The following is a 26,312-nucleotide window of genomic DNA, read 5'->3' as shown; positions in this document are numbered from 1 at the left end:
AGAATGACGAGTCTTGACCACTAAAATCACAAAACTTAGGCTAAATAGAAGCATCAAAATAATTTATGATGACAGAAATGACGATATTTTAAACCAATATAGATTTCGTATCGTAACCTTTTTATAGGTAAAAGAATGGGTAAAAGCCACACACACACGAACGAACTGATTCTAAATTGTTACAAATTAGAAGTAAGTAAGTAAATAACTGAGATTGACTACCTATTTCCAACTAAAATACTTCACTATCAAATAAATAAGTTGCAAATAGGGTATAAAACATTAAGTAAATATCCTTTTAAGTAGGTACATAATTTTAAAAATTAAGGCTGATTTACGCCGGTTGAACGAAATGGAACAATGTTGCATGCTGCATATTGTGGCGTGCGTCTTGTAGTATGCTACGAAATACAAGATAATGAAAAAATTTGCGACAACATCGAGTTATACAGCTGTAATGTTACAAGTATAACAGTCTGCCCACATGTTACCAATAGCCATGCCAATGGTAATGTGCGACATTTTCAATTACTGAAGCATGCGGCCTCGTGACATAATGTAATGTCGCATTATGTTAGCGTAAAACAGCCTACATGACCAGTGTTTTAGAATGATCGAATAGGTACATCATGAGCAGTTATCAAATTCATACAAGGAACTTGCTGATGACTAACTTCAACCGTGCGGATTTAGGTTCTAAAAATTCCTTGAGAACTCTTTGATTTTCCGGGATACAAAATATCCTATACACGCCCCCTGGATGCAAATTGCAAGCCAAATTTTGTCGCAATCCGTTCAGCGTGAAAAGTTAACAAATAGCGAGCTTTTCTTGCATTTATAATATTAGTAAGTGGATAGAGGATATTGTTTTGCTATCGAATATAGAAATAGCCATTAGCTCAAAGTCTATAAGCGTATTTCATGTTGCCTCAAAGGCGGCGGCTTTTAAGTTAACGCCTAATAATTATTTAAATTAGGTCGTAAAATTAATAAGGTATCTATTAGGGGGAACCATGTGAATTAAGTGTCACATTACATAGTAGAACGATGAAAGGCAAGCACCGAATTGCTTGGTTTGCTAGTGGGTAACTGTAACATGAATAGTTTAAAATAAGCTTTATTCTAATAGGCTTACAGATTATATTAAATCATTGAGCTAGAGGGTAATAAATCTAACGAAAGTTTGAGACGTTTCTATTAAAAAGAAGCCGGTATTAAACTTGGCAGGAAATATGTATTAGGTTGTATAAAAATATTTGTCATACAATAGAGTAAGTAATTTCCGTTTATAAAATAGGTGCAATAGTTGAATAATTTTATGTACTTGATGTACCTACTTACTTATTATCAAATATTAATTATCGTACTCTCTCTACTCTTCTACATCTCTTAATTATTTTGTAATATTTTTATATTTTTATACAATTAGAGTTAGGACTAGTGTACTGTGCAAGTATGGACCTATCTATACGTAGACGTAGAATAATTATTATAATTGGTTTTCGATACACGCATTTATTAATTAAAGACTTTTAAACACTTTTACAATTATTGTATTTTCATTACAAAATTATTATTTCGTAACATCGATCGATGTCTTCGTAAGTATTTTTTAATTGAATTTAAATGGTCAATATTATCGATATATTTAAGTTTAAGGATTTAACCATAGTAGTCGAAATCGTCCTATCCACAAAAGTACCTAGTATATACCTAGTACCCAAGTACCTAGTTACTACGATGTACCTTATATTATGACGTACGGTTTTAATTAAGCTAAGCAGGGCCAATCCTATTGATGTTTCGAATTATTATTAGGCTACACTATCGAAGTCGAATCTGCTGAAATCTGAATCGGCGGATTGTTACCAAGACCTCAAAGTAATATTCTTATTTATATTCTCGAACTTATTACTTTAATCATTATGATTTTTCATAAAGACTTACGAATTACCTAGACATACCCACGTAACTTGTAAGCATTCCTGACAATGAGATTAACATGACCTGAATATTTACGAGGGGTAACTAAAGAAGTGTGAGTTTGTTGTTAAGGCTGTTCTATGCCAAAGCATCTATGATAGTTTTTTTAAATAAAAATAACGAAAAAACGAGCAGGCGCGGGCGGGTCATTTGATCTTAAGCGATTACCGCCGCCCATGAACATTTGCAGGAACCGCCAAACCAACACAACGCGGTTTGAAAAGTCAAACTTACACCTACCTAGCTAATTAAGATTTCTTTAATGTTTTACTTATTCTACAGCTAGGTACCTACCTAAGCTACCTACTGAATTGATGCTGTGTTTTTATAGTACCTATTTTAAAATTTTCTTTAAAAATACATCCTAAAATGAGCAAATATGTCTACAAATCACTCAAAAAAACCTTTTGTAATGACCTTAAAATGGAAGTACATACAACTAAAATTTGATACAGTAGGTACTCGAGATAGTTACCTCGGTACCTCCCAGAATGGTAGGTACCTACTTATCTTGCCGATGGTCTTTTAAAAATGCGTAGGAAACTAATTAAGATGAAACAATAGGCATCTTCTAGGTAAACGCGTCCCATCTTAGGCCACATCATCACTTCCCATCAGGTGTGATTGTGGTCAAGCGTATAGGTAGGTACCTATAATGAATTTAAAAAAAAACAACAACCATGACTTTCAGTGGGGAGAGAGGGGTGAAACGGTAGAACCATAATTATTTTAATTAGTTATATAATATGTATAGTACGTAAGGCGTACCTGCCTAGGTAGGTACCTAATACCGATACATATATAGAAATGAAGGCTTGTTTGTGCATTTATTCATGCGTAGGCACGTGTACTTATTTGTTGTGTGTGTGTACCATACTGCGTGTGTCCTTACGTGATAATAGGACTTATGTAGATAATGTAGGTTGTAGATAGGTATTCGACACCTAGTTATCATTTAATTGAGTCAGTAATTTACTTAAGACATAATTTAACAAATGTAATTGAAAACCTTATACATTCACTAAGATTAGACAGTAGACTATTTCATACCGTTGTTCTAGGTACCTACCTAGGGCCTAGGTACAATTAACATTATATGGATCTAAAGCTATTAATTCAGTAGTTATGTTCACTCTAATTCGTGTTATTAAGTCATTAACTTATATTCAAACAAAAATTCGTTCGGTTGAAATGCTTTTAGTAAGTACCTACCGCCTTATAAGAAACAAAGGCGGCTTTTTGTTCGTTTTACACGTCGAACACCGCAATTAAATCTATATTTATGCCATTTATGTCGGGCGGCTCTCAGCATCGCCTTATCGGCTCCCTTGTCGTCTAAATGGGAAGGCAAACAGCCCACCGCTTGTTGACACGGCGCGATTCGTTCGACCGCTTTATAAATATTTCGAGCGGCGGCCAGCAGACCATTATCCCATTAGGGAAGGCATTACTCACTCTCGATGTGAAGCTATTAGCCCGCCGGTCGCAGCACGTCGCTTACGGTTTAGTACTCACTAATATCGCCTTTAGCGTAACTGCGAGATAAATTACTATCTAAAAAAGTATCACTGAAATAAAATCCATAATAGCTATTGAAGAGCGGTGCATAACCTCCCCGCCCTCCCCTGTACCGCAGGCCTACATGCACCGTCCGTCTACAACTCTTCGCTCGTCTCGGAGTCTGTCCATTTTACAGCTTTACCAATATACAAAGAGCGCTCACCTCGACTTGCACCGGTCTCCACGCCGCCAAAACAATCCACGGCTTTGTTTCAATATCCGATCGATACTTCCGACCGCCGCGTAAAAGCAAAGCAATTTACTTTTAATCACAATCCAGCACATAAACGAACACGGCCGACTAGTTTCACTATATTAGTCGCTTCAGACTCCACATACACACGTACAGTACACCGCACTATCGACAGCCGATCCTTGGGGCCATGTAATCAAAGCCATAGTAGGTATAAACAAATAACACTGGTGTGGTGATTTCACGGTGGAAACACTAGTTCAGTTCAGCGTATCGCACGTCAGCGCCGCGTCGAGTCGGCGGACGACCGCGGAACTTGCTCGAAGAGAGCAACGCTACGTGTCGGTGTCCCCCGGTCGCAAGGCTTGTACGCTGCGAGTGCGAGTGAGATGACGCATACGACATAGTCGACGTCGAAAAGGGATGACAGAAGTTTTACGACCAGCACAAAAATGGAAGGGCGCATACTGATTTTGACCGGCAACTTCTTCTGTTGCAGATTTTATTCATGAAATCTGAAATGAAATTAGTGCTAGCTAAATAGATGTCTCGGCAGCCACAAGAGCATTCTGTCATGTCTAGGATCATCACTAACGCTAATTCTTACAATAGGTTATTGACCTTCATATCGGAGATGTTCTCGTGTTTATAAGAATTTTAGGTAGGTAGGTAACTAGGTACTTATCTGAAGTTGAGTACAGTACTTGCCTAGTAGTTGACCACAGCCTCCTTGTCGGGGGTCCGGGTTTCAATCCCGGACAAGCACCATCTCTAACTTTTTTGAGCAATATTATAAGTAGGTAGGTATCTAGGTAGTTAGTACATAATAGGTTCAATATAGGTAGGTAAGTGTCGGTTGCTTTAACGGTGAAAGTAAACATCTGGAAGAAACCTGCATGCCTAAGAATTTTCCATATTTTCAAAGATTTGTGTGAAGTCTGCCAATCCGCACGTGGTTTTAGGGCCAAACCCTTCTCATTCTGAGAGAAGACCCGTAGGTACTCAGTAGTGAGCCGGCGATGGGTTGATAAAATATGGTTACTTATCTCAATTTTAAACAGGTCAGATTGATAATTGTCCACAGAAGTCTAATTTTTATGATTCTCCATCATCATTCATCTCAACTATCGCAGGCAATATTGAGCTGGGGTCTCTTAGAATGAAAAGGGTTTATTAGGCTCCACACAGGGTAGTCCACTACGCTGGCCAAGTCTAGATTGACAGATAGATTTATGAAACATATTATGAAAGTACCTATGTGTTGTAGCTTATTGTTGTACACGATTTCTAAAATAAAACGTAATTACCTGCTATCCTTTTCCGCGGGAGCAGTAAGGTCAGAGATAGGCTGCAGGCCGCTAGCGACACCACAGCTGGTTTCTATAATTCTGTATTAAATTGATTCCGATCGCAGCAGCAGCGGCCGTACACTGCTTACACATTCATAGAAATCAGTTTGTGTCGCTTGCAGCAGTCTGCAGACCATCTCGGACTTGTATATTTTTGAAAGGCATAGAAATATATTCAGAGCTGTCTTGTAGTTTTAAAATTGACAACCTGTCTGGTGCAAGGATGGGCAGGCTATCCTGAGCAACGGGTGGTTGATTCGATTCCCGATCGGTTCAGTCTATGTACCTCCCCCTTCCTTTTTTTTGTCTAGCCCGGGGCACCCCGGGATCCGGGCTCCAGGGAAGAATTAATAATAATAACGCTAAAATACATAATCTTCTCTATATATAAAAATGAATCGCTGAATGTTGTTGCTGATCGCAAATCTCGAGAACAGCTGAACCGATTTCGCTAATTCTTGTTTTAATAATCCTTGAAGTACGAGGATGGTTCTAACGAAGAGAAAAATTTAAAAAAATTGCCTGAAAGAGAATCGACTGTTAGGCGGTACGAAGTTCGCCGGGGCAGCTAGTATGTATTATAAAAGAAAACACTCACGTCTTATTTAGATTTATTCTCTTATTTTAAAATTCGTGACCAATTCAAATAATAAGTTGTACAAAAAGACATCCACATGAATACATCAATAAAATAGAAATAATAACTAATTATTAATTTTGCTATGAGATGCCGGAATACCAAAACGTGGATATTTCTTTAAAAAAAACAGACGCTTGTAAAGGTGTTTACAGATTTGGTCGCGCCTAACGCGACGGTATTCGGAGGTCACTTAAAGACTGTATAATGTATATATATAAAGATGCGCTTACATGGATAATTTTTTAAGCAATTGTTGATCGGCAACAAGTATGGATCAATCTGGAGCAATTATTTCCCATAACAGCTGACATTTTCAGGTATTGCTGTAAATTGCTTCATGTGGTGGTGACGTCGTAACTGACTAAATTGAATGGTATTGCGGAATTTCAATAGCCCGTGTAAGCGTACCTTTATAGTGCGTACAAAACAAGTATCTAGTACAATTTTAAAGTTGCAAGACAACATGAGACGGATTGTCCAGGTCTTAGACTATACATAAATGATATAGTATTCTTAAACTTTGCAATTGCTGTATTTCCAACGTAGCCTACATTTTTTAAATACTATTCTACGTTTCTCTTATTCTTAAGTGCTATTTGGAAATGTCGCAATCACTGACCTCTACTACACAAATACGCTGGACCTGCGATTGCCGGCTTGTTTTTAAAGCATCTGCTAGATTTTCGCCATTTCGGTAAATGTTATTGAGGAGACATCTGTCATCATAGTGTCAAACCGATGACTTTTGACGCAGTATCAATTTTAATTCCCGAAACGCTTGGTAGGTTGTCTTGAAGTAACTCTATAAATAAACTGTAATTTTGTATGGCACACCTTTTCCAGCGTACTTGTCCATTTGTGCCATGTCCATTTCAGTGATCGCAATGCAATGATCTAGTCACATAACTTTAGTACCTACTATACAATTACACAAAATATTCTATTTCTTACTAATAAATAAATTAGAGAAAAAAATGACTTACATTTAAAGGAGAAGGTACACAATTTTTCACACACAATTCAAAACTTTCAGACTAATTTAATTAATCTTTATAATAAAAATGCCTTTTAAGATCAAAATATTAAACTAAAGACATTGTTACGGGTTTCACTGAAGCTGAATTTATGAAATGTACAGAGTTAGCTTACATCCCGGGGAAGGACATAGGCTACTTATGCTGAAAAATTAAAGTGTTCTCACGGGATTTGTGAAAACCCTAAATCCACGTGGACGAAGTCGCGGGCATCATCTAGTGTGATAATAATTACAACTTGACCTCCCTGGCGCAGTGGGAGATCCCGGGTTCAATTCCTGGCAGGGGCAATGGAGGAATTTATAATTTTAAATTGTTTGTGGTCTGGTCTGGCCGTGGCTAGTAACTACTCTACCGGCAGAGCCGTGCCACCAACGGTACAACACCGCGTAAAACCTGATAAGGGGTTTAATAAAACTACTATATCCCTTTCAAGTTAGCCCGCATCTATCTTAGACTGCATCATCACTTACCACCAGGTGAGATTGCATTCAAGGGCTAATTGTAACAGAATTCGACGTGGAAATTCCATGTGGACGAAATCGCGGGCGTAAGAAATAAAGCAAAAAATTAAGATCGATTTGGCAAATTCTAATTGGTTTCCCCGAACAGATCTTAACTTTCGTTTTTTAGGGTTCCGTACCTGAAAAGGAACAAGGAACCCTTATAGGAGCACTTCATTGTCTGTCGTCTTTGTCAAAAAACCTATAGAGTACACTATTCCCGTTGCCCTAAAATCATGAAATTTGGCAGGCAGGTAGGTAGGTAGGCCTTATAGCACACGTAAGGGAAAAATCCGAAAACCGTGAATTTTTATGCATATTAGTTTGTAGTTCGACTGTAGTACGAAACTCTTGGTGCGCGAGTCTGACTCGCACTTGGCCGGTTTTTTAACTGGCGTTAGGTATAACATACACTTTACCTAGAATGCGCAGAACTCATTATTTTGGGTACTTGCGCCCGTCATCACGTCACATTAGACCTCCTGTCTCCCGTCTTTATATAGTCTACCTTTGAGCTAGGACGAGTGTGCGCATGCGCAACCATTCCCATTGTGTTCGCCTATGCCTCGGGGACAGTGTCGATGCCTGCTATTACTTATTATTAATTTAGTCAGTAGCTATTTTTGTGAGTATTTCCAACGAAGTAATGATAAAATAAGCAGACTTACGCGAACCGAACACAACGCAACATATTTAGTAAGACAATAGAAGATATTCAGTCTCACTCACACACTATACACAGATATAATGTGTAAGAGCCGATTCCCACTTGTCGGTTCCCGAGCTAGGATTTTAGTCGCAGAACATTTAATACGAAGCTACTAGACTATGCTCGCGACTTCGTCCCCGTGGTCTACACAAATTTGGACCCCCGAATTTAGGGGTTGAATTTTCAAAAATCCTTTCGTAGCAGATGTCTACGTCATAATAGCTATCTGCATTCCAAATTTCAGCTCGATCTGTCCAGTAGTTTATGCTGTGCGTTGATAGATCAGTCAGTCAGCTTTTCCTTTTAAATATATAATAGATTCACACTTGTCTGAAACCGATTTTGTTGGCAAAATGTTCTGTCACTGGAACGCGAATAAAATCCGGCCCCGACAGCCGACAAGTGGGAACGGGCTGTAAATGAGATGGAATGACTGTCACTGTTTTCGATTGGCTCCTTTATTGTCATGTATAGCCAGCCTGACCAGAAATATAAAAAAAACTTGCTCTGGGGGTGTCTGGGGTCACTAAGTATCTTTTATAAATTAGTTCCACGGGTTTTCCGCAATATGGCGAGGTATTTTATTTTTCTGGTCAGACTTTACTCTAAATTATATTCAGTTGGTATATTTTTCTTAGCCAATCTGCGGCTCGATTACTGTACAATGACAACTACAATGTCACGATCGCAATTACCTTGCTTTAATTGGCTACAATGCATTGTTGGAACAAGAATAATATAAATTCAACCAATCACAATAAATCATTGAGACTGTAATGATTGAAGCATTTTTTCCGCTGAAACTGTCTGTGCATGCTGAGATCATGCGGTTTTTGGTATTGAATTTGTGTTGCGTTTGTCTCGTTCGGCTGTTATCACCGCGATTATCTTTATAAATCCAAGCGTTGAAGATTGCTTAGGGCTGCAGAAGTGGTACTTCTGGGTAGGAGGGCTCCTGTTCGTCTTCAGAAGAATGGCCGCTGGCATATGAGGGGCGGCCACTCTTCTCCCTCAGTCAGTACCTAGACAACAATATCACTTTATACTATGAGTACAGCCTACAGATACTTCATACAGTAAGATACCCTATCCGCGGTACAGTCAGTTGAAAGAGACGTCTATAGTTAGTATAACGCTCTCTCTGTTACGTAATCCCATACAAATGATAGAGGAAAAATCTCAGTGGGCGTTAACCATTTTGAGGCACCAACCAGTCACAAACGAAACTATGTTTTCTAATTGAATTTCGAATGTATTTTGTAAACATGTTTGTGATTGGTTTGTGACTCGTTCGTCTACAAGTCCGACTCGCATTTGATTGATTTTTCCATTTACATTTATTGAATAAATATGCAGTTGGTAGGCATGTAATGTATTAAGGTAACAAATCGCATCACTGTCGTTGTTTTCTGGTTACCTCCGGTACGAGTCTTCCCGGTCCACCTCGGCGTAGGGCGCCCAGTGCGACGACAAGGGCTCGTTGTCGTCCCGCTCCGTGTTGTTGCTGGTGCCTGCGACACACAATTACTTCATAATCAACCCCTTCACTGGCTACTCCTCTCAGATTGAGAAGGGTTGCGTACATAGTCCATCAGTGATAAATAAGCATTTGCTTCCAATAAGGTATTAGGAGCACTCGATCTATCGTAACTATATTACAATGGGCAAAATTCGTTTGCGCAATCCGAATGTTTACCAATGAAATACAGACCTTATTGTTTGGACATTAACATTTGAAACACAAAAACAATAGATACTCGTGATATCTCGCTCATAATAATTTGCGTGTACTAAACAAGGCGCGTAGGCAACAACCAATAGCGGACGGTCACGCGCTACGATTGGCAGAGATATTTTCGCACCATTCGAAAATAAGCTTTCTGCGCAAGTACACCGGCGTAATTTTCAAAAGTGATAGTACTGTCATCATCATGATCAACCCATTACCAGCTCACTACAGAGCGCGGGTCTCCTCTCAGAGTGAGAAGAAGTTTTGGCCATTTACCACGCTGGCCATTTGCGGATTGGTAGACTGCACACATCTTTGAGAACATTATGGAGAACTCTCAGGCATGCAGGTTTCCTAACGATGTTTTCCTTCACTGTTAAAGCAAGTGATATTTAATTAATTAAAACGCACATAACTCCGAAAAGATAGAGGTGCGTGCCCGGGATCGAACCCCCGACCACCGATTAGAAGGCGGACGTGCTAACCACTAGGCTATCACAGCTCGATAGTGATAGTACTGTACTTGACACAAAATTCACTTACAGTGTTCGCTGGTGGAGCGCGGCGAGGCTTCGTGCGCGGGCGCGTGCGAGGGCTGCGGGGACGCGGGCGCGGGCGGGGAGGGGCTGTCCAGCGAGATCACCGCGCCGCCGCCCGGCGACCGGTAGCCGCTCGATGACACCGCTTCCGCTGCAACAGGACATGTTAATAGAGTACTTCCAAAGGGATGTCAAAACAGTTGAATATATTCTGCACGGAGTACCAACGATTTAACACGCATTTGCTGTTGAAGCAGAAATCACAACTTCGAAATTATCTCTTATGTGGCGAACGTTCACGACCATGCAGACTCTTGCGTCGGTGTCATGAGGGCAGTGACAATAAGTAAATAAATATAAATAATAGTTAATAATAGGTCATCACAGCACAACATCCGCTAAGCAATGATTTTTAAAAATTCCAGCCGAGGGAGGGGGGGGGGAATAGGGGTTTGAATATTGTAGTAGACGTAGTCGCGAGCATAAGCTAGTGTATAGACTTATATATTTAAAAAGGAAAAGTTGACAGACTGATCTATTAACGCACAGCTCAAACTACTGGACGGATCGGGCTGACATGCTGATAGCTATTATGACGTAGACATCCGCTAAGAAAGGATTTTTGAAAATTCAACCCCTAAGGGGATAAAATAGGGGTTTGAAATTCGTGTAGTCTATGTGGACGAAGTCGCGGACATTAGCTAGTATAATAATGAACTTTTTTAAGTATAAGAAACTATAGTATTCAAGGTCCCTGAACTATATAATTAGAGAGTTTTTGCAGGAAAAAAGGGGTGTGCGTTGCGTACACAGTTGATGTTGGCACTTGCGTAAACTTACCATTGCTTGAGTTGTAGTTGTCCTCAGTCTTGGTGGGTATCTCCACAGCTGGCGGGGTGCTCTTGGGCTGAGTGACCTTCCTCTTGAGAGGCAGTTCATCCTCCGAGTCCGATGTGAGGTCGACCAGTGTCTCGATCGCTTTGGGTGTTCTGGCGTCACCCACTGCCGCGCGTTTTGCATTGCTCCCATCTACTGGTATCACTTCTGTTTGAGAAATAGGTTTAATTTAAATATTAAACTTGAAATGATTGTTGATATTGAAGAGTTGGAAGACTGTTAACAAATGTTACCCAAGTCGATGGAAATGATGTCAATTGTTCAAAAGTTGCCTTAAAGGCACAATAAGATAAGCTGTTCAGAAAATATTGGATATGACAACAAATGTTCGTACCTGTTTCATAACTCTGATAAAAAGCATTTAGAAGTCTTCATAAGTCACTAGCTGACTCCCGCGGCTTCGCCCGCGTTTATATAATATAGCCTATGTCACTAAGGAATAATGTAGCTTTCTATTGGTGAAAGAATTTTCAAAATCGGTTCAGTAGTTCCAGAGATTACCCCCTACAAACAAACGACATTACCTCTTCATAATATTAGTATAGATTAGTATAGAAGATTGAACATGATAAATTCACAAGTTGTTAAGTAATAAGTATGACAACAAGTGTTCACAAGTCATTGAAAATGACAAGTGTTCACTATATTGTAGAAAATGATAACAAGATGTATTCACAGCTTATTTATGACAAGAAGTGCTCAAGTCATGGGATATCAGACCAGTTGCCGTCCGGGTGCAGCTGGATCTCGTTGCACTCGCTCGCCAGTCGCGGCGACGTCAGCACTTGTGTCAACGTACACAACACGTACCCAGGTCGTCGGATATGAGTGTGACGGGCTCGGCCGCTGGCTGCGGTTGCGGCGCGCGGGGGGGCGGCGCGTGCGCAGACCAGTTGCCGTCCGCGTGCAACTGGATCTCGTTGCACTCGCTCGCCAGCCGCTGCGACGTCAGCACTTCTTGGAAATACCTGATAAATATTTATTTTAGCACTCGGTAAAACTGGCCATCTTTGGAAATACTATTCATTTTTCTGGTATCTGATAACGGCCAGCTGACACGGACACGACATGCACGTTGTGCCCAGGGGACACGTGCGAGTATAGCGGATATACGACACTCACCCGTCCACCACTAGCGAGTCGTAGGGCGCCGGTCGGTCGCAGACGGGACACAGCCAGGTGGGTTTGCGCTCGTTCATCTGCAGGAACAGCGACGCGTCGAAGCACTGCAGGTGCGGACACGCGGCAGGCCGACACGGACACGACATGCGCATTTTGCCCAGTGGGCACATGAGGGACACTCGCAATGATGTTGTGGCGATTTCACTGTCGTAGTCTTCAGATAATTTTTCTTTAACTGTAAACAAAATGATGAGATAAGTATTGAACCTGATACTAAAACAATAAAGAAATTATCAAATCTAAAATTATTTTAATGTTGCATGGGAGCAGATGATGGGAAGGATTTTCCTTTGGAATGTTGTTATGCCCATTTTGTATCTTGGAACTTGTATGAAAACTTCGTTAGCGCGATTCATGGCGAGGCATTGAAGATCCTGTGGCGACACCTAATTTGGGTTATAAGTTAATTTGTCGTTGTAATAATTAAAAGCTGTAGAATGAGGATCCAGTAGCGTAATCTGTCTGTAATTTGGTGAACGCCACAACACTATTAAAATTACCTCTGTGCAACAATATCAATGAATTTAGTAAACACAGTTGCAAGCTAATATTTGACAGAATAAATTATATAGATAGTTTTTGTTACATTATTAGGATTTAATTTAGTACTTACTCAGTGATCTAGTATAATCTGGATTTTTGGTTCCCTTAGCCTTTAATCTGACCAACAGTTCTGCAGAAGTAAGCTTTTTGACCATAAACACACTAAGAACATATGCTCTCGTAAAATCTGCTGCCCAGGTTACGTGTATTGTGTTTGCTACTGTTGGTGATAATTTTACTAAAGATGAAATGTTCACGGGCCGAGGAGGTCGTTTTGGCTCTGGGGTTGGTTTGTTTGTTGGTATTGGATTCTGAAAACAAAGTTTTATGTGATTTAGATCTTCTGACGCTATCAACATAAAAAAAATTAATTTGGAAATAACAAAGCTAAATCATTTTTGATTGGCATTTTTGGCATGACCTGGCATTAAACTAAATCAAATTGGAGGCATCTGCTTACTATATTAAGAGGGTCGGAAGTTTAAGAGCTAAGAATACTCGAATTTACTCGAATATCGAGTAAAATTTAACTCCTCACGCGCCTTTTCAACTTTTTGTGTCAAATTTCATGTCAAAAGTACGATTTTAGTCCTTATTTTAAAAGTGAACCGTTTTATGTCACGTCAAAAGTAGGTACTACTTTTGACGTGACAGTTGACCCACAGAGTTAAAATGGCGCGTGAGGAGTCTGCATAATAGATACTTACTGGTAATGGGCACATCTTATTATTAACTTTAACATTAACGCTAGGTGGGAAGTAGTCTTCTTGTTCGCACGAGGTTTCCAGCAGACAAAATCGTAACTGAGCCTGTAACAAAGATGATACATTATTTTTTGTACACACAACTTTTGTGCTGGTAGGTAGGTCCTGGCTTAATTAATTGAGCGATTATCGTGTTAATGCTTTTTGGAACACGCAACTGAAGTTTATTTTACCTCTATTATATTATTATCTTGAGTGATAAAACTATGAAACTAATGAGAACATTTCACCATCTTTCATTGTGCTTAATTATTGATTTTAAGCTTATTTCGTGGTACATCAATAATCAATTTGATGGTTTTATTTTTTGATATTTCAACCTAATGCATGGTGCGGGTCGTGGACACGACGGAACTGCAGTGTTGCGACTTGAATGCGATGAATTTCGAGCTGAGCATGAGCAGTGCTACTGCCCATGACAGCTCTAACTGCAACACTGCAGTCCCGTCGTGACCACGACACGTGCAATTGGGTCAAAATATCGACTTAAATTTATTTACAACTAGATGATGCCCGCGACTTCATCCGCGTGGATTTAGGTTTTTAAAAATCCCGTGGAAACTCTTTAATTTTCCGGGATAAAAAGTAGCCTATGTCCTTCCCCGGGATGTAAGTTAACTTTTTTTTTTTTTTTTTTTTTTTTTTGTCGTAAAGCACTGTCACCAGTACTTTACTACCATTACAATCTAGCCTATGAAAGAGGCTAATAAGCAATATTATATTAACCTAAACTTATAAACGTACTTGTACCTAAGAATCTGTCCATTGACTTAGCTTAGTTTATAGTTAAGATACCTTATTGGAAGACACTTTGTTCTTGTGTTCTTTAAATTGCACTAGCACTATGCTTTCACTTTGTTCGTGTGATCTTTGATTTGCACTAGCACTACACTTTCACTATAACTACACTAGCTCAAAAGGCTTAGTCCTCTTAAGTCTACGTATTAGGTCTGTGTTGTCGAGGAGCTGGATAGCCTCGACGTTAACATGTTCATGGAGCCTACGTTCGTGGGATTTAGCGTGTTTGCTAATAGCTGTGTCCACGAAGCCCATTTGGAGATCGCGATGAATGTCTACATTCCTGACGTACCAGGGTGCATTGACGATACCCCTAAGCACTTTATTTTGGAATCGCTGAATTATTAGTAAATTGGTCTTTCTGGTACAGCCCCACAACTGGATACCATAAGTCCACACTGGCATTAGGACTTGTTTGTATAATAGTATCTTATTTTTAGTTGACAGTGATGAGTTTCTGCCTATGAGCCAGTACAATTTTTTGTACCGTAACTCTAGCTCTTCTTTTTTCTTCTTGACATGTGCTTTCCAGCGTAGCTTACTGTCAAGAGTCATTCCAAGATATTTTGCCGTGTTAGCATAGGGTATCTTTTGTTGGTCAATATAAATGGGATAATATTTTGGTATTTTATTAGTAAAATCAATATGGGCAGACTTGGAATCGTTAAGTCTTATTCTCCATTTTTTCGTCCATTTATGTAGTTCATTTAGAGCTATTTGAACTTTTCCCGATGCCTCCTGGTGAGTATTACCCACAGCTATGATAGCAGTATCATCGGCAAAAGTAGCGATAGTATTGTGATCGGGTTGTGGAAGATCACACGTGTACAGGAGATAAAGGACAGGTCCCAGAACGCTTCCTTGAGGTACTCCAGCTTTGATCACCTTGAGTTTGGAGTAAGCTTCCTCTTGCCTCACTCGAAATACTCTATCAGATATATATGATTCTAATATGTTTGCAAATGGTTGAGGAAGTAATACTTTAAGTTTCTGAACAAGACCTTCATGCCAGACTTTATCAAAGGCTTGTGCTACATCAAGAAATACGGTTGAACAGACTTTCTTTTCTTCTAGTGTTCTTTCAATTATATTTGTTATTCTGTGTACTTGATCGATTGTCGAGTGCTTTTCCCTGAATCCAAACTGATGGTCAGGAATCAGATTTTTCTCATCTAATATAGGTTTCAATCTGCTGAGCAGTAGCTTCTCAAAAAGTTTTGAGATAATTGGTAGCAGAGAAATTGGTCTGTATGATGTAACCTCATTTGGTGGTTTGCCTGGTTTGGCAATCATAATTACTTCTGCAACTTTCCACAAATCAGGGACGTGCTTAATTCTAAATGCTGCATTAATCAGCGTCGTTAATTTTACGATTCCTTTTTTTGGAAGGTTTCGCAGGATTTCTGTAGTAATAAGATCATATCCTGGAGTTTTTTTTAAGTTCAGTTTATTAATCATACTGAGTATTTCCTTTGGCGTTACTAGTTTAATGGGAGAGTTTTCTTGATTTGTTTCCATCGTAGAAAAATCAATGTGCTCTCCTTCGTTTGGTTGAAATATTTTTTCGAGATGTTCTGCAAATCTTTTAGCTTTTTGCTCACTATTTCTTGCCCACATTCCATTTTCTTCTTTAATTGGAGGAATATGCATACATGGTCTTTTTAAATTCCTAGTTGCTTTCCAAAGTGAATAGTCGGTACTCCTTTCACTCGTGAGGCTTTGGAGATAACTGTAGGTTGACGAATCATTAAAGTTTTTGATTTGTTTCTTTAGTGCCTTAGTCAAGTAATTCAGCAACCTTTTATCAAGTGGAGATCTCGAATGATGCCACTTTTTTCTTTGCCTTCTCTTTTCAATGATGAGTTCAAGGATATTTTTGGGATAAGCAACCACTCCTTGGGGCTTTTTCCTAAGCTTTGGTGTATTATTCCAAGCAGCCAGCTGAATATCTAATACAAATTTTCTTACTTCTTCGTTCAGTTGTTCCGAGTTTTTAAGCGGCACATTTAAGTTAATATTGGGGCCGATTCTCTTGTACACAATCTTTAAACTAAACTAAAATGACACATCTAAATCTATTGCTATCCCTGTCATAATGTTGCTTGTGGAAAAGGATAGCACTAGATTTAGGCCTGTTAATTTAGGTTACTTTAGAGATTGTGTACAAGAGAATCAGCCCCATTGTTAGTCAAATCCATTTTGAAGCTGTCCCAGTCTGTATTTTTGTTTACAAGACCAGGATAGGTTTCTTTATATATGATTGTGTCACTTAGCGTTAAGAGAATAGGAGAATGATCTGAATTCATGTCGAACATTTCATCAATGTCTAGATATTTTGTTGATATGTTTTTATAAATAAAAAAGTCAATTAGGTCTGGTATTTTCATCGTATCTGTAGGCCAGTAGGTAGGCTTACCTGTACTTATTACATCGCATTTTAAATCTTTAATGGCACTTAAGAGTTCTCTACCTTTTGTAGTAGTCAATCTGGAGCCCCAAAAGGTATTTTTCGCGTTAAAGTCACCTCCAATAATAAATCTATGTCCAATTTTCTCGAGGAAGTTCACATAATATTCTTTTGAAATTGAATGCCTTGGGGGACTATATATAGCTACTACCGAAAATTCGTATTTTGTAGTTTTGACCTTCACAGCTACTGCCTGAATTTCCTGTTCCTCATATTGGAATTCTTGATAATGGTACAAATTTTCTTTAATTAAGATGGCACTGCCGCCTCTCGCTGTATTATTTGGGTGTATGGCATGGTACACTTTATAACTGTTAAATTTAATAAACGATTGCTTAGTAAAATGTGTCTCAGATATTAGACAAATATCAATCTTTAGTGTATCAAGGACTACTTGTAGCTCTTGTTGATGTTGTAGTAGTCCGTTTGAGTTCCATGCAAATATTTTAAGCTTATTATTCATTTTTTCGGCTTATTGGTAGCCTTATTAGCGCCACTTTCAAGTTTTTGCAATCTATTTATATTGTATTTGAGAATTTCATCTAGTTTGCTCTCCATATTTCCCTGGGGCAGTTTTGTGCTTGGCAAATTTCTAGAGACTTTTTGAGCATAAGTTAACTCTGTACCAAATTTCATCAAAATCGATTGAACGGTTGGACCGTGAAAAGCTAGCAGACAGACAGACAAACACACTTTCGCATTTATAATATTAGTATGGATTTTATTTACATTAAAATACACCTTTCGTTGGCTCCATCGTGGATACTTCAGCTCGTCGCATATACTAACCTGCACAACATAGTCGAGCTTGTTACTGGCACCGACGATGTCCTTGCCGGACGCGATCTCGGTGGCCTGCTGTGGTGTGAGGTGGAAGATGAAGGTGCCCTCCTGCATGCGCCCCGCCTGCATCGGCATCATCGTCGAAGGCTTCATCAGCTCCGCAAGCACATCGTAGAAGGGTAACCTGAACATAGACTACAGTCAGAGACAGTGTGGCTCCATTGTAAACAATCTCTAAACTAAACTAAAATGGCACATCTAAATCTATTGCTATCCCTTTCATGATGTTGCTTGCGGAAAAGGATAGCACTAGATTTAGACCTGTTAATTTTGTATAGTTTGGAGATTGTGTACAAGAGAATCGGCCCTATTGAATTAATAGAATAACACAAAAGTTAAAATAAGAAGAGAAGGAATTTGATACAGTAGCGTAGTAAAGTAACTCAGTTAGAGTACTTCGTCAGGGACACGTGGCCTAATCGTGACAACGCGTAATCATTTGATTACGATTGTTAAGCAATGTTGTGTTGATCCAAGTTGGTAACTGGAGAGGTGACAGATTTTGGAGGTTCGAATTTTGTCTTTTCGTTTTGTCCATTCCTCGGAGAGCACGTTAAGCCGTCGCCCGGTCTCTGTTATTAATTATCACTAACATCAGATAATAACTGTGGAATCTAAGAGTTAAAACCTAGTTCTCTTAGTCAAGACTCGAGTTGTAAGTGATATTATTATCCCAAGAAAACTCCTACCACTATGTGATTAATAGAAAGGGGTCACAACCTGCAACAATGAGGAATACGACGCGAGAGAGACAGCAGTTAAACAAAAAGTAATTTGAACAGTTTTTAAGAAACCCATGACTGTGGTTTGCACTGCATCTTTTTTAGCCCACACATTAAAGAAAGCATTTTATTTTTTACGAATTTTATGTAACCAGTGACACTCACGCCATCGAGACAAATCTAATGACGTATCATTTATCAAAATCGGTTGAGCCGTTGAGTTTGTTACGAATGAACATAGAATATACAGGTGAAGCACATTAACTTCCTTTGAACTTCGTCGTAGTCGGGTAAAAATACAGTATATTATGTAAAGTGTGGCGGTTGTCACAGATGCAACTAGATGGCGCTGTTCAATCGATAACATTTCATGGGGTAGTCCCGAACAAATGTACCGCCGACAATACTCGCACTAACGGACTTTTCTGTAATCTGGACTATATATAGAAGTTTCAAGATACAACCGTCGGCCCAGCTGGCGCTACCGAGCACAACCAACCGCTCTCGGGAAGATCTCCCCTTGGTACGGTCGAGCCTGCACACCGCTCCCGTACAGAGTATACTCACTTTTTGAATTTGACGTCCGGGTGCACGGGGAAGGGCGGCAGCGGCGCGGTGGGCGAGGGCGACGGCATGGGCGCGAGCGTGGCGCCGCCGCCGCTGTAGCCGTGGTACATGCCGCTGCCGTACATCGGGTTCTGACGACCCTGCGCGGTGCACACATTTTAACTGCTCCTTGTACAGTTGGCGTTGTAAAAGCAACTAACGACAGTGGCGGGGATCGCACACGAGGCTCTATACCCTATCAGCGCAATTAAGTTATTATGGCGCTATCTCTGTTTTTGTATAGGATTACTTAACAGAGAGAGGGCTATACTAACTTTATTCCGTGGATAGTGTATATGCAAGTTAGACTCTTCTCAGACCTGGGCGCGTTTGGAACCCTCGTAGCTTTAGTTTTAAGTTTGCGTAATAATTATCACCACTATATCTTAGAAATCCAACATCTGACCATCAAAAAGAGTTATTAATTACCTATTTTGAATAAATCATTTGACTTTGACTTTGTTAACAGAAAATGTGCGTAAATACGTTATTTAGTATGAATGAAATATGGACGGAAAGTTTTCTATCTCTGTAATTTAATTTTAACTTTATTTTATTGGTTTGCCAACAGATAATAATTATACACGTCATATAAAATAAAAATTACAATGCACAGAGAAAATAATTAAAGTGTACCCCCTAGAACACACGAGGCAGCTTTGCAGTTTTGAGTTGAATCGTTCTAGGCCTCACACATGCATAGATCAAAGTGACAATATATCTCACCGTAACCGGCATGTTCTGTGACCTTGAATCCTGAGGGTTTGGATTGTACCCGCTGACTGCGGGGTGCTGGTACATGTTGCGCGAGTTCGGGATCGCAGGGGCCAGGGGGTCATTCCCTTGGGACCCGCCTGATGGCAGCGCCTGGCTGTTCCTAGCGACCAAAGAGGTTACAACATTAAGGAATGACAAACGAACGAAAAATTAACAAGGAACAAATTACAAAAGACCGGCCAAGTGCGAGTCAGGATCGCGCAATGAGGGTTCCGTACTACAGTCGTATTTTTTCGACATTTTGCACAATAATTCAAAAACTGTGATGCATAAAAATAAATAAAAATCTGTTTCAGAATGTACAGATAAAGACCTTTCATACGATACCCCACTTGATATAGTTATCTCACTTCGAAAGTTGAAAATACTAATTATTAGTTCATAACCACAATTTAATTTTTTTTGTGTGATCTAACCCTAAATTCACGGTTTTCAGATTTTTCCCCTATTGTCAGCTATAAGATTTACCTACCTGCCAAATTTCATGATTCTAGGTCAACGGGAAGTATACCCTGTAGGTTTCTTGACAGACAGACAGACATACAGACAGACAACAAAGTGATCCTATAAGGGTTCCGTTTTTCCTTTTGAGGTACGGAACCCTAAAAATATGCGATATTGGATTCCCATTACACTTTCCACATATTATAACCTAAATATCTTCATGGCAAGAGGCATTCTAGGCAAGCGCGCTCTACCCTAGACCTCACCATCGCTTTTTATCAAGTATGATTATCGTCAAGCACAAGCCTAACTTGCAATAAGATAAAAGCCCATATAACGCGTTAAAAACTTCTCACGCGCCATTTTAACTATTTGTGTCAAATTTTCATGTCAAAAGTACGATTTTAGTCCTTATTTAAGGTGAACCATACTTTTGATATGACAGTTGACCAATAAAGTTAAAATGGCGCGTGAGGAATCATTTTGCACGGACTATATTATTAGAAATTGTCCGACAGAAATATTCTGATGCGCACCGAAATGCACTCTGCCCATACATTTATTACTAGACCCTCCAGAGTCCAGACTCTGTTTTGCCGGGTCGGACCAATTTCTGATAATTTGCGGCCGGGCCGGTCTTAGGGTAGAAATACGGAATACCGCCACACAAAGGACGCCGAATAGAAAATGCCGGCGCGAACGGAGTGTTTTTTATAAAAACAAGAAATACCTATTACATGACATGCACATAAAGGCGCCGTTCCATTGCTGTGCAAGTTATAAAGTCCATTTAACAAGCTGCGTGTACTGCAATGGATGATACCACCAACATTCGCACAGAACACCAACATAGCGCAGCAATGGACGGTAGCCTTAATCCAGTAACGGCCATCACAGTCGTACTTTGTGACTATGATGATGAATACACCGACACCGCAAGCTCCAGCACTCATGCATCAACATCCTTACATAAACTGATGACTGTAGATCGCAGCTCTTTCAGTTTCGTCATAGCAACATCCAGATTACCACAAATTATTCTTTGGAAATTTCGCAGTGCAGTCGTCGCGCACGCTTCTTAATAATATTATTGACATTTTATCTCAAGTTTTGTCATTGAATTTTTTGATAAATTCCCCAATTATTGTATTGCTTTGAATTTCCGTTTTTTAACCAAAGATAAAATGTCATCAAAGAAGTTAGCTTATACTTAAGGGCATGCTGAAGAGCTAGGCCAAACGCGTGAGGACTGAGGACAAGACACTTGCCTAGAGATGGTGCTCTTTTTCGACCGTTGCCTGATGTCATAGGCTTTTAGACGCGCGTCTCCATTTTCGGCGGGGGTGCTCTGGGCAGCGTTTCCTACCCTCGCTGAAGATCGTGTTTTAACCATTGTTGACAACCCAATGTCTCATGTCAACTGAAATTTAGGAGTCCGAAAACGGACAGAAATCACTATAAGTTGCTTTCGACCTAATGACATTCTCTGGAAAATTTCTTGGACACGAGAATGAGCCGCGCCTTCTTATTTCTCTTACCGCAGGAGGAGTTTGGCAGGACTGGGGAGCTAGAGATTAGAGAACATCTGCAATCGAATATTTACCCATTTAGTCTACAATGGTTAAAACATGTCTTACAGCTTTTTACTAGGCAAACCACACAAGTCCGAAAATGTAGATTTAGAGTTTGAGACAATACTGGCGGTCCCATTGATATAATACAGATCGAGTATTCCACTGCAGCTGAAGAGCTTGCTAAGGAGAAAAGTCATATTAAAGAATTTAGGTGAGAAGTACTGGGATGACAGGAGTTGAGTAAGAGAAATAAGTTGGACATCCTGTCGAGGAAATTTTCCAGGTATTTTCATTCACATGTTATTTATTAATTTGCAAAGTTAACAATTACAGTCTACAGGGAAGGAGGACCACCATAAATAATTATTTACTGTCAAACTACAAAAATTGTTTTGCAAGTTCTTGGCAACAAGGTAACTAAGTTTTGATTTTCAAAAATTACAGCAAAACAGACAAATCTCTATGGATAATAATATACAATACTTACGGTTAAAATATAATAACTAATGAAATTGCTAGTACATATAAGAAAAAATAAAAGTGATAAAAATGTAAGACTTTGAATCAAATTATTATTGATTCATATTCATTATTAAATTAAATTTTACGATTAAAAACCGGCCAAGTGCGAGTCTGACTCGCGCACCGAGGGTTCTGTACTACAGTCGTATTTTTTCACGATATTTTGCACGATAAATCAAAAACTTTTATGCATAAAAATAAATAAAAATCTGTTTTAGAATACAGGTGAATCACTTAGATATTTGTCTCGCTACTTAGTAGATTAAAATTTAAATACAGTAAAACTTCGAAAAAACCATGCAGGGCTCACTTGGCCACATCACCCGAGACAATATACTTACAGTGTGGTGGTGGATTCCATCACAGGACTTATCTCTTATGAGAAGGTTTATTATATTTTGGACTGCAGCATTGTGCAAGCTGAATTATTGTACTTTATTGCATTGTATATCACTAATATTTAAACGTCTTTGTCGAGTGAGCCTTCTATACTAAAACGTTATGTTAATCTATTACAGCCAACTATTGGGCAATACAATAGCGTGTTAGTTCACTTTTTGGTCACACCACAACAGAACTTTTTGAAATTCACACATTCTTTTTGAACAGACTATGTAACAAGAATATTTTTCCAATGTTCGCATAGTTAGTGCCATGGATTCTTTCAGTGACTCTACTGCTTGACAAACATTAAAATGGTCCTTCAAGTTCACTAAAGTTTTTTACGATTTCATTTCTATGATCAGCTATTTCTTTAGTTTTATACAAATTCTTTAAGTCCTCATATCTCCCACGGGGATCATGCTACAAAGTTAATTGTTTTTAGGGTTCCGTACCTCAAAAGGAAAAACGGAACCCTTATAGGATCACTTTGTTGTCTGTCTGTCAAGAAACCTACAGGGTACTTCCCGTTGACCTAGAATCATGAAATTTGGCAGGTAGGTAGGTCTTATAGCTGGCTTTAGGGGAAAAATCTGAAAACCGTGAATTTGTGGTCACATCACACAAAAAAATTAAATTGTGGTCATGAACTAATAATAATTAGTATTTTCAATTATCAAAGTAAGATAACTATATCTAGTGGGGTATCATATGAAAGGGGTTCTCCTGTGGATTCTAAAACAGATTTTTATTTATTTTTATGAATCATAGTTTTTGATTTACCGTGCAAAATGTCGAAAAATACGACTGTACTACGGAACCCTCGGTGCGCGAGCCTGACTCGCACTTGGCCGGTTTTTTTTGGTACATCTACACATTGGTCCTAACTGCATTATGCTGGGATGCTACAGACATTATCTAGCATCTTGTTATATATAATATAATAGTTTTTAGGTTTTCTTTGAAAAAATTGGTTGCAAATGGTAAAAGTTTCAGGTACCTACATACAACAGTTATAAAGTTAGGTATCTTGCCAATGGTCTTAACATATGTAAAACATGAGAAATATTTATTTGTACTTAAACTGAAGTAGGTAAATAATAATAATTAGCGACAAGACAAATTTAATATCAGGGAAGTATATGAATAAAATAATAAATACTAGGTAGGTATGTATTTGTAAATAAGCATATAATTTAGGTACTTAATAGACAATATATATGTTAAATCTGGACAAGTTAAAATATATATTTAGCTCACTATACAGAAATAAAGCACTGGAAACGCTAACATTTCTAGGAACAATAATTTACTCATAGAAACTTCTCAAAGCCACGTTTGAATAAACCGGCGTCAAATTTATTTTATATTATAGATTTACATTAACTCTAGTACGTTTCTAACAAATTATACTGTTATTCATACAAACAAATAGAAATAAATGTTTGGAATAAAACTACAGAATTTTTAAAACAATATGGATGTCAGTGGAAATATTTGAATTTACTCACCATGATATTGCGTTCCCGTAGTCGTAATATAGATTACGGTTACTCATATTAAATTTATTATAAAAACTAAAAATATGATTTTTAGAGTCACCTATTTACGAAAGTTTATCACAAAACGCCATAACTTGACGCTTGTTGATCAACCTGCAGTCGCCACATTGGTTTTGATTTGATGGTTTTAGTTGAGGCATAGACAAAGTCAGACATTTTTTCGACACATGCAATTTTTACACCGTTTAAAATTCAAATCATAAACATATTTTTAGTTTAAATTGTATATTAAAATTACAATTAATTGAGAAAATCGTTTAAAATGTTTAAAACTGCGCAATAAACACTGAAGACCCTTTATTTTGATCGAAATTGATGACTTGTGGAAGAAGGACCATAAACAAGAGAATTATAACGTCACGTCCTTTTCCTCACTTAGGGTTGAACAAAATTTATTAATGGCTTGAACATTCTTATTTTAAAGAATAAAACACCGAACATGATCAAAATGACACATATCAAGCAAGGGCCCACCTGTGAACAAACCTTATGCCGGCTCCACACACTCGTCCAACAGGCCAATACTCCAAAGGAATCTCACACAAAAAGGTAACTTTGTTATTAAATCGTATCAAAGTCGTAGACCAATGCAATAAAAACTCAGTAAAAACAAGAAGCTTCTTGGCTCACTCAAGTCTCAAACAATCGAAAATTAATAAAAACTCGTGAGATTAAATCGGATTACGTGTTAATCGTGTGCATTACCTTCTGACTTCTAGTAGTTATTATTTTAATATGTTTTAAGCGTAGATAGAGTAATAAAGCTAGATACAGGAACGTTTGCTTTCTCATTCACACTAAAAAGAGCACAGATAAAGTTACTAATGTGATAAACAGAGACGCAGCTAACTTATTTTTTGTCCCTTACCTATCGTGTAACTGGTTTTTTTCAAGAATACATACAAGGAATGCAACTTTAGTTGTAAAACAAACTTTGAGAATTCGTGGCGTCATTGTATTTCTCATTAGTTATTTACTTGTTTTCACATAAAAGACGTTTAAAACAAATACTGTTAATCGGTTAATACAAATATTGACTATTTATCAATGGTAATAATTGTCGTGTTATTCATCGTTACGTCGTGCTATCGCTATCTCATACAGTACCTACTACAATCTAGCTTAATTACTCTATCTACGGTATTAAGTATCCGAACTGTATCCGTTTAGAAACTATTGGTACACTACATTGATTCGAAATCAACTTTTACCACTTTTACAGATTATTCATTAATTATACAAACTAGTCATATGCATTATATATGTTTATTATTAGTAGAATTTACGTTATTTTTCGTAGTAGTACATAAAAATTGATAGTAGTACATACAGTACTAGTACATGAAATTCTAAACGGTATTTACGTTTATGGAAACGGAAACCATATGACATATTAATAGGGTTGCCAATAGCCTTTTTATTAACCGACTACAAAGAGGAGGAGGTTCCCAATTCGTCACGTGATTTTACTGCTAAACTGCAAACTGCTGTAATTAAAATTTTTAGTTAATCTTAATAGATATTTATTTATCTCATCTAAATATTAGTTTCATTTACAATAATAACATTATTGCAAATTGATCACTAGAAAAGAACAACCACCGAGTTTCTTGCTGGTGCTTCTCGGTAGGAACGGCATTCCGCACCAGTGGTAAATTATTTTGACCATTCAATAGCACTTGTAAAAGTTTACTTCAATAAAAATATCTTGTTATTCTATTCAGTCTTTTTCAATCCTTTTGGAGATGCGTCAAGCGACCCCTTTACATGTTAATATAATAATATATTCTGGCGACCCGCCTTGATAAAACTATGTCATTCATTCAAAGACTTTATATTTTAATCCTTATAGGTACTTACAGTAGGCATTTGACCGAGCGAAGCGAGGTCTCTGAGGCTACTTGAGTGAAATTGCACTTTGCAATTGGACATAGGCTACTTTTGTCCCGAAAAATCAAAGAGTCCCACAGGATTTTCAAAAACTAAACGCG

General features: G+C 38.4%; 2 protein-coding genes across 7 annotated transcripts in view; both read right to left on the bottom strand.

Annotated features, from left to right (window-relative positions):
* LOC117991970 (zinc finger protein 608-like) overlaps positions 1-4,031 on the bottom strand; it is a 189,094-nt gene extending 185,063 nt beyond the window's left edge. For all 4 annotated transcript variants that reach the window (XM_069505271.1, XM_069505272.1, XM_034979610.2 and 1 more), the window contains exon 1: positions 3,707-4,031. The gene's annotated coding sequence lies outside the window, so the exon portion shown is untranslated. The remainder of the gene's footprint in view (positions 1-3,706) is intronic.
* A 1,648-nt stretch (positions 4,032-5,679) lies between these two features.
* On the bottom strand, positions 5,680-24,652 carry Su(var)2-10 (E3 SUMO-protein ligase Su(var)2-10). 3 transcript variants are annotated; one of them, XM_034979493.2, is made up of 13 exons: positions 24,271-24,652; positions 21,551-21,702; positions 19,788-19,938; positions 19,023-19,153; positions 17,680-17,857; positions 13,569-13,670; positions 12,932-13,172; positions 12,259-12,493; positions 11,947-12,104; positions 11,080-11,283; positions 10,244-10,390; positions 9,389-9,482; positions 5,680-8,993 (listed from the first exon to the last, which is right to left on the bottom strand). In XM_034979493.2, exons 2-13 carry the CDS (start codon positions 21,673-21,675, stop codon positions 8,987-8,989), a joined length of 1,773 nt encoding a protein of 590 aa, XP_034835384.1. In that variant the 5' UTR covers positions 21,676-21,702; positions 24,271-24,652; the 3' UTR covers positions 5,680-8,986. The 3 variants fall into 3 exon arrangements, with proteins under 3 accessions (XP_034835384.1, XP_034835383.1, XP_034835386.1); XM_034979492.2 differs by having other exon boundaries at positions 19,023-19,162; positions 24,271-24,650; XM_034979495.2 differs by lacking the exon at positions 21,551-21,702 and having other exon boundaries at positions 19,023-19,162; positions 24,271-24,647.
* Positions 24,653-26,312: the final 1,660 nt, after the last annotated feature.

Source organism: Maniola hyperantus, chromosome 20 (assembly GCF_902806685.2).
Source record: "Maniola hyperantus chromosome 20, iAphHyp1.2, whole genome shotgun sequence".
Taxonomy (NCBI): Eukaryota; Metazoa; Arthropoda; class Insecta; order Lepidoptera; family Nymphalidae; genus Maniola; species Maniola hyperantus.
This window is presented reverse-complemented; position numbering and strand designations above follow the sequence as displayed.